The 9,614-nt window shown below is 42.0% G+C and overlaps 2 protein-coding genes across 4 annotated transcripts; one reads left to right on the top strand and one right to left on the bottom strand.

Moving 5' to 3' along the window:
• The first annotated feature begins 109 nt into the window (after nucleotides 1-109).
• Nucleotides 110-4,667, top strand: LOC136435734 (nicotinamide N-methyltransferase-like). Its single transcript, XM_066429459.1, has 6 exons — nucleotides 110-244; nucleotides 593-773; nucleotides 1,415-1,524; nucleotides 1,798-1,895; nucleotides 2,350-2,445; nucleotides 3,184-4,667. Exons 2-6 carry the CDS (start codon nucleotides 602-604, stop codon nucleotides 3,491-3,493), a joined length of 786 nt encoding a protein of 261 aa, XP_066285556.1. The 5' UTR covers nucleotides 110-244; nucleotides 593-601; the 3' UTR covers nucleotides 3,494-4,667.
• A 56-nt stretch (nucleotides 4,668-4,723) lies between these two features.
• Nucleotides 4,724-9,352, bottom strand: LOC136435145 (procathepsin L-like). 3 transcript variants are annotated; one of them, XM_066428419.1, is made up of 8 exons: nucleotides 9,219-9,352; nucleotides 8,349-8,443; nucleotides 7,721-7,863; nucleotides 7,227-7,418; nucleotides 6,611-6,802; nucleotides 5,774-5,942; nucleotides 5,230-5,335; nucleotides 4,724-4,834 (listed from the first exon to the last, which is right to left on the bottom strand). In XM_066428419.1, exons 2-8 carry the CDS (start codon nucleotides 8,428-8,430, stop codon nucleotides 4,735-4,737), a joined length of 984 nt encoding a protein of 327 aa, XP_066284516.1. In that variant the 5' UTR covers nucleotides 8,431-8,443; nucleotides 9,219-9,352; the 3' UTR covers nucleotides 4,724-4,734. The 3 variants fall into 3 exon arrangements, with proteins under 3 accessions (XP_066284516.1, XP_066284604.1, XP_066284683.1); XM_066428507.1 differs by having other exon boundaries at nucleotides 9,243-9,349; XM_066428586.1 differs by lacking the exon at nucleotides 8,349-8,443 and having other exon boundaries at nucleotides 9,219-9,330.
• Between the last annotated feature and the right edge of the window lie 262 nt (nucleotides 9,353-9,614).

Here is a 9,614-nt window from a genome sequence, read left to right as displayed (position 1 = left end):
TTCAACCTAATTCTTTAACACATATCAAATATTACAACAATCCATTCATAGCTTTTAAAGTTATTTCAGGCCAAGCAAAATATGCCGAAAGAAACTGAAGGAGTTCGTATACCTAGCACAGTCAAATTATGGTATCGTCGGCCAGGTCGCAGATCTGGAGGTCAAGGTTGAAGTTCAAAGGGCATCAACCCGGAAGCTTGATTGTGCTGCTACTAAGATTGGACAACACCTCCATTCGTTGCAGGTAAGCGAGTGTTACAAATAAAAGGATCCTACCGTATAACGTTAACGGTTACTGATAGTACAATTTCAAAGATCATTGTAGTATCACGACAAAATACCATAGCCAATAGCATGTCCGCAACGGTGTCAAGGCCGAAAAATAACTTGCACGCACCATACGCACGTAAACTAAGGAGGTTAGTAAACAGCTTACACAACGACTAAAATGGGTCCGTGTATGTATGTCTTACGCCGAGTTAGCACCACATAAACATTCGCTCGTATCTCGAATGTCATAATTTGATACACCTGACTGTTTTACTTCAAGTTATGCCTGAGATGATTTTACTCGCTTAACTCGTTTTCACAGACGTCCAAGATGGCTGACGCGAAGGCAACTGCAGAGGAGTCGGTAGCAGAATGCTACACCCAGGCCTTCAAACCACGGGAGTACCTGGACAAACACTTCAGCTCCTTTGACGGGACAGACAAGGACAAGGACAGTGTCCAGCTTTTCATCATGAACAACCTTCACCAGACGTTCGGCTCAGGTAAGGGGTTCACGGTCGACTGCTCCTGTAAATAGGTGGGCCGCTCCGGCTGGGTAAAGAAACTTTAGTCTGAGTACACGTCCTGTCAAGCTCTCCATTGAGAGGAAAATCACGACAATGTTCCGGCGTTGTATTTCTCACTAGTATCAAAGATATGTTATTGTCGTCCTTGTTTGATGTGTAATATATGTCGATCGGTAGCCTGGCGTTACAGCTAACGTTAGGTGAGTTGGCAGCGCCTAGTCACCATAAACCCCGGGTATTATTTACGTCTATGGAAGCAGACAAAGGGACTGCTCTGACTCGGGGGTTACGGGCAGCCATTGACCTTTCCTCTTTTGTCGTTCGAATTTCGAATGTGCAAAGATAGTTACAGTGACTTTTTTTTACATCTATCACGTAAATAAGCCACATTTGATGGTGATGATTACTATCTAGAATTTTAAAAAAACGCCCATGATATTATATAAGGCATTAAATCTCTATGTCAGTCAGCGTTCGTTCATTGGTGGCATTCCTGGCAAAACGTGTCCTTGGGAAAGGCACAGGAATGTGGATTTCTTTACCGACAATTATCTAACTTTGAGCAGAGCTGTTCTTAGAAAGTTTCTGTCCTAAAGTAAGCTGTGCCCTTTTCATAGGTGTTTTCCAGGGAAAGCGACTGTTGGATATCGGCACAGGCCCATCCATTCTGAGCGTCCTGAGTGCAAGCAAATATTTCTCCGACATCACATGCTCTGACTATCTCGAGGTGAATACCATCAGTACATCAGTTTGAACGTTTGTAGATCTTTACTCTGAGGTTTTGACTTAGTACTGAAGCCTTTTTGTTACTTATGGTTTATTTACTATTCTAACGTTTACTTACTCTGGAGAATTGAATGACTTTGATGATAAGCCTATAGTGATTTTGTGTTTATGATTATTGAGGCAAACGTGAAAGAGAATACTGGCACCTATTTTTCCAGACTGTCTTCTTGATTATACTGTGTGGTAATGAGACTGAAAATAAGCTATGTTGAAGGTGTGTCGGGAGGAGCTTCAGAAATGGGTAGACGGTGACCCGGAAGCATTCGATTGGGGTGCGTACTTCCGATACATCAGCAAGCTGGAGGGAGACAGGTGAGTCTGTGAAATCTCGTTCCCAAGGCTGGTCAAAGTTTACAGGCTTGTCGTTTGGTGACTGAAGTGCTTTATGCAATAAAAGGAAGTCCTGATTTGATGACAATAACCAAAGTCAATGTAGCTCAATTGGTATCAGCCTCAAAGTTGATCTCCTGGTTCCAAATACTAGTAGTTGGTAACTGAAATACCCCCGTTCGAATCTGTAGAAGAGGATCCTGGTGCATTCTTCTATCGGACGGGACGTAAAATGGGGTTTCTGTGAGCAAGACGGTGCCTCGAGCACTACAACAGCCTGATAACTCTAATAGATGGGGTACCTACTGGCTGTACTTCAGATGTATGTCAAGGGGAAGCAAGAGGGACGGGTGGTTAAGGGGAAATTCAGCAACAGAAAACTTGACATTGAGAGAAAGAGAAAGGGTAGTCATCTTTCCTTTCCCATTATTTTCAGCTCAGCTCCAGACGACATCGCCGCCCGGCTGCGTAAAGCGGTCAAGGCTGTGGTACACTGTGACGTCAATAAGAGCAATGTTCTCTGTACTGAAAGGTTACACTTCAATACATTATTTTCAAAGAAAAAGACAATGCAGCTGAAATGTCTTAAGAATAGCTGAAGGATAGAAGAACTGTAGACGTGGCCCGCCAGGGGCAAGGGGCCTTTTTGTCTATATAAGAATGGTGCGTTACCAGTATATACATTTTTGCATTGTTTGTGTCCTCAATGCCTGCTCGACACGCAGCTTTTAAAGGCGTTTCTATATCTAAAGGGATTTACATGATATCCTCATCACTAGTCATCAGCATTTCAAATGTTCTATTACCCTCGCGATGTAGTACAAGGAATCTAGTATTGATGACGATGTAGCTCCTAAAACTATAGAAAAAACACTCCATCTGAACGATTTAGATCTCCTTTGAAATATTGTTACCAATACAAATGAAGCATCACTGTAATATGATCTAAGCCAATCCTGTAAAGAGTTTCTAGTTATATATATATATTACAAGACTGAAGCTCATGTTACATGTATTAAGTGTCACACACACCTTTACAAAATGACTATGCGTTTGCTTAGAACGTATGTCGAGATTAGGACCGGTCCCGTTAACCTTAACAGCATGAGCCGTGGAATTAGTCGACTTTGTTGGATAACTCCAAGACGGTGGACCGTATACTAGTACCGTGGAAAACTAATGCTATCCTGAGTCGTAAAGTTTCTCGACTTTTTAGTACAGTAAACTACACGGCCTAACGGGTTAACATATATCTTTTTTTTTCTCTCAGCGTTGATCCCTTCGACGTGGTGGTGTCCTCCTTCTGTCTGGAGCTGGCTTGCGACACACCCGACCAGTACCGCGCAGGCGTGGGCAACATGACGTCACTCCTCAAACATGGCGGCGGACTGGTCCTCCTCGGCGACTTGAAAAACAACGTCATCGTCGAAACTGAAAAGTTTTCCGACTTCGATCTCAACGAAGCGTTTCTGCGGGACGCTCTGGTGACTCACGGCTGCACGGACATCGAGATCAAACAGGTGTCGGTGGTCGACGAGTGGCCGTGCGAATTCTTTCACGCCACAGCCAGGAAGGTCTGAATAAGCCCATTCATTCGAGGCCGCATGTGCAGTGTCAAAGGTGAAGGCCCCTGGCTTATAAACATTTCTGTCTTGACCATTGTCTCGATTTGCATAACAATGTCAAGACTGGCTTTGTTTACGTCTCCGGGGCCTTCACCTTGGACACCGTTCATATGCGTACTCAAATCTACTAATGGGCGTATAAGCTACCTCACAGTTCCGGGTGCGCAAGTGCAGTCGTGACGCAGTGTGGTTTAAGGTCAAAGCTTAAGGTTAAGCCCCCCACTTGTAAGCGTAAAATGATTCTTTGTCTACACGTGTGCACTGTTCAGATTCCCATTCTTCCAACCTCCATCGACCATTTTCGAACCTTTACAGTTTTCCCAAAATGTGCCTTTGAGCCTGTTTAACATAATGAAAAGTCCATTAATCACAGCCTCCTATACCATGGCAACGGATAGTTTCTCAGTCTGACAATAATTGGTCCATGTTAGCCACATATGCATAAATCAACCGGATTAGGATGTTTCCAATTCTCCTGGCTTATGGATATTGGTCATCAAGCTTAGGAAGGGAAGTGGAAGGGTGCTGTACTTAGCTAGCTAGAAGCTTGATTTAGTGAGGCTAATCGTATAGGTGCTATATAGTATACGTCTTTCACATTCCTCTATCAGGTTTCCAAAGTGTCGTTAGCCACAATTTGGCAAATGCGGAAGTCACAGAAGCATTGGTTCCAACGTTAGTAAACGCATGTCTTGAACGCTAAAAAACATGTATAGGCTTTAGGTGGCCTTTATTTTTCAATCAAATATTACATACAAGCACACATAACAGAAAGGCGTAAGAAGTAGTCATCAGATAAAAGAAACCCTTTTTTAAAATTCTAACGGAGTCTTATTACTGTATAGGAAATGTATAATCTACATTCCAAACAGAGCAGAAATAGAGAGAACATTCGATGACCCTTTAAGTTGATTATTTTAAAGACCTACTTAAAGTAGACGATATATGCACATACTAGTACTCATTTCGCTTTATATGCTACGTGTGAAGTGACACACAGGCAGGGTTTTATCCCCTTTTTAAACTTTATTGCTTGTTAGTGTCAATACTTACATATAAAGTCATAGTTGCTGCATGAATGTTCAATCATCTTACAAATCAACCAATAAATTGAAAGCACACAACTGTACCTGTTAGCTGTGTATTGTGTTAAGAATAACGTTTTTGGTATGTGTTATGTCTGAAGGATCCTAGCATCAGACAATAGGGTAGATGGCTCGGGTTGCGATGCCGCACTGGTTGTCCTTGTTCCTGGACATCATGATGTAGCCTTCCATGCCCCAATCCGTGCCCCAACTGTGGTAAAGACAATAGAGTATTACATCCGTTGTTATTTCAACTACATGATCATTTTTAGATATAGTCAAACAAAGCTGCACATTTAAACTTTATATAGTTGGTTCCAATTGTTACTTTTGTTTTATCAATAGCAAACCTTCAAATTTCTTCTGATTGTGAGACTCTACAGCTCATTATTACCGTAGTGATAGCATTTTACAAAATGTCCGTTGGGATTTTTCCACAAAAGTACAAAGGTCGGTGCAATGGCTAATTGGGTAGACTATGGAAACGGAGATGGGCGCCGTCCTATGCGCTATCTTCACTTTAAGGAGTTTGTGTGTTATACGACAGCTCTAATAACACATATATATAACGTTATAAGTATATGTGATCATGAATCTGGTGTTGACCTGTTCTTGACGAGCCAGTAGTCGGAGCCATTACTCGAGCCGTACCCCACGGCCAGGACACCGTGAATCAGCTTTGTGGAGCTGCACTTCGGCTCGTCGTAGATACCTGAAACAAAAATCTTTGCTGTAGTTTAAAACATCTGACCATGAAAAAGGAATTCAAAATGAAATCGCGAAGCTCGGCTGCCACGCTTAGTGTGAAGAAAAGTCCAGGCAGCCGAGGAAATATGGAGCGTTTTTACGTGATGCCATTGTCGCGTCCACTGACATGCTGGTGTCCTATTTTGCATTTCAGTGAATCAAAGCTCAGGCGTTTGGGGGCATCTAAACATCGCACCCTCTCAAATAACCGCTATATCTACAGCTCAAAGGAGAGAAAACCAGAAGTGCAATTCAAAACTTGCAAACAACGTAAATATGTTGTGTACGTACGTTTGAGCTACGATCTATTGAAATGCAAATAGGGATACCAACATGGCGATCAGCACAATCAGCACTAGTATAGCGCTATAGTGGGTTGGTGAAATATCCTACATTCCCTCACCGTGGCTATAGTGATAGAAGGAGCCCCAACTGGCGTCGATGCTGACAGAGACGGGCCCAACAGTGCCCACAGCCCGCAGTAAGGCCTTCTCGTCATGAGGAGGGAAGATGTGGTGGTAGCTGCGCAGGGTCGCTCCGCTGCAGCTGGCGTTGTAATGACACTTATGGTCCTGTGGTCAAGAAATGGGTTAGAATGTCTTCAATCACTCAAACAATACAAGAGGCCAACGGCCGTATGGCCATGGTCTGTCCCTGAACGCAGGGTTTTGATTTTGATGGTCAGTGTCAGTTTTATCATAGTTTCATAGTTTTATCAAGTTTCTGGTTGTCTGTATTTCTGCTGTTATTTCCACATGTTAGGCACGCCTCACCACAGAGTGACAGGAAGTGAAGAGTAAAGGTCAGAGCAGTCGCGGGAGTGGCAGGAAGGGAGGTCAGAGTTGGCAGAATGGATGATCTATACCCCTTGCTTGACAACTGACAGATCTTCCGGGTCATGGGGTCAACAAGAGAGCTAATTCATGTCGAGGGACTGGTTTTGGTCTGCCTGTTTGTTTTATACATATTTTCGCAGTCATATATTTTCCATATGCTCCTCACGTTCGCCGCGTAGAGTGACAGGAAGTGGTTAATGGACATAAGTAATGTTATTGAAATCTTATTTGCTCAGTTAATGTACTACAATCAAATAAGACATACAAGAAACTCTAAATATTTCACCAAGGTATGATATCTGATGATGCAGTTACTTATGGCGCATTGGCGTTTGACATGACGAATATGACTACAGTTGAAGATACATTTCCAAGACTGTCCCAAGGGAAGTCTTTAACATTACCTCCGCCTTGTAAGGATAACACTCCTCAGTGTCGATGCCACCGTTATCTTTGATGTACACGAAGGCCTGGTCCATGAGTCCTCCGGCGCAGCCCTTGTTGCCCGCTTTTCGAGAGCAGTCCACCAGGTTCTGTTCGCTGAGAGACACCAGCTTGCCTGTCTTCAAGAAGTGCTGACCCTCCAGAGATCCGGTCTAAGAGAGAGATGGTCATCATCATCTATTATATTCAAATTTCAACATTACCTTTACTGTTTGCCTTGTCGTTATAAGTAGTGCAAATGGGGTATCACGAAAATAAGGAACGTGCATGTTTCTCACAAGTTTCGAAAGTTTTGTGGTTCAACGCTTTAAGTGAGACGGCAGCACCTTGAAATAGACGCAGAAAACAGCGTGCCGTACGGAAAGCTAAAGGTGATATTTTTTGTCGCATTCTACTTGATAAACGGTTAATGCATTCTCTTGAAATTTTCAGAATCGAAGGGAAAACGTGTATCTTTGGATCTACAGCATTGTAACTGTTTGGCGAAATCTACGTTGGGAAAAACATTACATACAGGTCATACAGCTTTTGAAATCGTACCGCAATCGTCTCTGACTCTATACAGAATATACTCACCGCACTGAAGGCCCAGCAGGACCCGCACTGTTCCTGGTTCTTGACCTTCGTCACCGCACCTTTCTGTCTCCAGTCTACGGTGTCGTTGACCTTAACGTCTGGCATTCTCTCGAACATTTCGTCCGCTTGTTGGTTCTTCTTGAGCTGCAGCCGACCTGACCCCATCAGAAGTTTCTGGACTTCGTCGTTTGTCTGAAAATCAACAGTATTAATATATTCTAAATTGCAAATCTACATGTGGAACGTCAAGCAACTTTAGTGATTTGGTTGACAAATTTCATTCTTTTCAAGTGTTATGTGTTCTACGGATATGCTCTACCTTGCCTATGGATAACCACACGTATTTAATATTCGTTTATTTATGAAACCATTCACATCTGACACAAAACATTGTCTTCCACACAAAGTAACGTATACGTTTCACATATTTTTTGTGTATTTTGAAGTTTGACTATTAGATACATTACTTAACTGATACATTTCTTTTAACTTACCAGATCGCTGAACTTGTTGATGCGCATAAAGAAGGTATGTTTGCCCATTGCTGCCTCCTTGTTGTGCCGTTTGACCATTCTGTTGTTCTCCTCAAAGATGGAGTGTCGAGCGTTTTCTTCAGACAGGCTTTCATATCGTTTACCTTTCAAAAGGTAATACGTTAATGTTAATCTCGACCATAGAAGGGGTGCAGCAATTTTTGCCACGGAGGTATTGTTTTCGGTGGGTCTGAAATAGTGGCAGGAAATTAGTGGGAAGTGGGAGTCCAAATATATGACAATGAAGTTTATTGCATGTTCATGCCCATTCGGGCTAAATGCAGTAATTATAAATTAGATACAAGAGAGTAAAAGTGAAAGTTGAACTGTGAAACTATACTATGTTTTATCTCTACCTATAGTTGACATGCGTCTTCTCTGTTCTTGAAATACATGTATGTGAAGTCGAATCTACAGAGTTTTTCTATCACATCGTAGTATAACATATAAGGCATTCCACACAGGCACGAACATATAGTATCGGTGAATATTTGTAACAGGAATTTCATTCCACAGTTATGAACAGAATAGGTTGACAATTAAATTATTCCTATTCCGTTTGTAGTTAATCTCAAAATGTTGGAGTTACCGTAGAGACGTTTGAAGGCCTGCCATTCTGGATCTAGGGCAGTTGCCACGGCAACGCAGACAACAAAAATTAAAAGCCTCATCTTGATATGAAAACTGAAAGAACCAGATGAAACAGGTATCAAAAAGTGAAACCCATTTGCGTCCTCTTAAGTTATACTAATTTGCGTATCAGCTGTCCTACAAGTATAAAGAAGTGTCATGTCATGCATACTAGTTTCTTACATGGTGTACAATCGATGGAGTCTAAACTGTAGTATAGTAAACGACATCAGAATAGAGAATTTCTGATTATGATAAGACGTTGCTGCCTTAACAACAGCTTTAATGTCATTACTTTGGAAAAGAGTTGTTTACCTTCGGTATGTGTTTACCGTGGTAGCTTGCACCCAATAAAAGTTGTTGCATAACGGATAGAGATAGTGTATTAACAATGCTGGTGGGCAAAGGTGACTTTACAATGGTTAACTCACCAAACATCACCTTTGTTCCCGATACAACACGAGACTGACTTGTGACTAAAGGTGTCGTAGACTGTGGCTAAAGCTGTCCAATCTTCACATAACATTAGATTTTTGGTCAATGCGCTTTTCCCTCAAAAATATATTGCGCATTGTGCACCTAGCGCGTCGTTGTAGATCAATGTGCACATATTTCGTAGGCTGAATGGAATTCATTACTATTAAGTCTTCATTTTATCGTTACTGAGGAATAATGTACTAGTATATCCCATACCAATTATAAAGGTTCAAGGGCACGTTATGACAGAGGAGGGAAGTATAATTGACCAAAGCTCAAATGATCACCAAGCTTTACGGCAGCACGGATACGAAATGGAATATGAGTAGCACAGAGCGAACAAGGGCATTACCTCGTTCGTGGACACAACACGTACCCGTAGCTAGTCTTTTCGCCAATGGTAGATTGTGTGGGGTCGCTATATTGCTCGTACAAAATTTACAAAACGACTTCTTTGATCGGTTGATAAAAGACAGCCAATGACAATGATCTATTTTTCACGAGACCCTTGACGCCCAACCAGTGCCGCTTGGCCCCTGTCCTTGCTTTGTTTGCAGAGCAAATTGATATCATTGTTATTCTTAATCATTACAGTTGATAATTTACCCTGTGCTATTTTCTCTCATTCATTTGTGACATTTCAGTTACGTTAAAATCCCTCCCACGCAATACAGTGAAAGAATATTACAAATGGTATTGGAAAGAGCAATCTTCAATACACACTACTGTTGTCTAGTAATAATAACAC

This window comes from Branchiostoma lanceolatum, chromosome 1 (genome assembly GCF_035083965.1).
Source record: "Branchiostoma lanceolatum isolate klBraLanc5 chromosome 1, klBraLanc5.hap2, whole genome shotgun sequence".
NCBI lineage: Eukaryota > Metazoa > Chordata > Leptocardii > Amphioxiformes > Branchiostomatidae > Branchiostoma > Branchiostoma lanceolatum.
This window is presented reverse-complemented; position numbering and strand designations above follow the sequence as displayed.

What these genes read in the sequence shown, in the direction of transcription:
- LOC136435734 (XM_066429459.1), top strand. Translation starts at nt 602, where the DNA reads ATGGCTGACGCGAAGGCAACTGCAGAGGAGTCGGTAGCAGAATGCTAC. An exon ending in TCACCAGACGTTCGGCTCAG is followed by an intron (nt 774 to 1,414) that starts GTAAGGGGTTCA and finishes CCCTTTTCATAG; the next exon opens with GTGTTTTCCAGGGAAAGCGA. An exon ending in AGCAAGCTGGAGGGAGACAG is followed by an intron (nt 1,896 to 2,349) that starts GTGAGTCTGTGA and finishes CATTATTTTCAG; the next exon opens with CTCAGCTCCAGACGACATCG.
- LOC136435145 (XM_066428419.1), bottom strand. Translation starts at nt 8,430, where the DNA reads ATGAGGCTTTTAATTTTTGTTGTCTGCGTTGCCGTGGCAACTGCCCTA. An exon ending in TCAACAAGTTCAGCGATCTG is followed by an intron (nt 7,419 to 7,720) that starts GTAAGTTAAAAG and finishes GTTGATTTTCAG; the next exon opens with ACAAACGACGAAGTCCAGAA. An exon ending in GTTATCCTTACAAGGCGGAG is followed by an intron (nt 5,943 to 6,610) that starts GTAATGTTAAAG and finishes TCTTGACCACAG; the next exon opens with GACCATAAGTGTCATTACAA.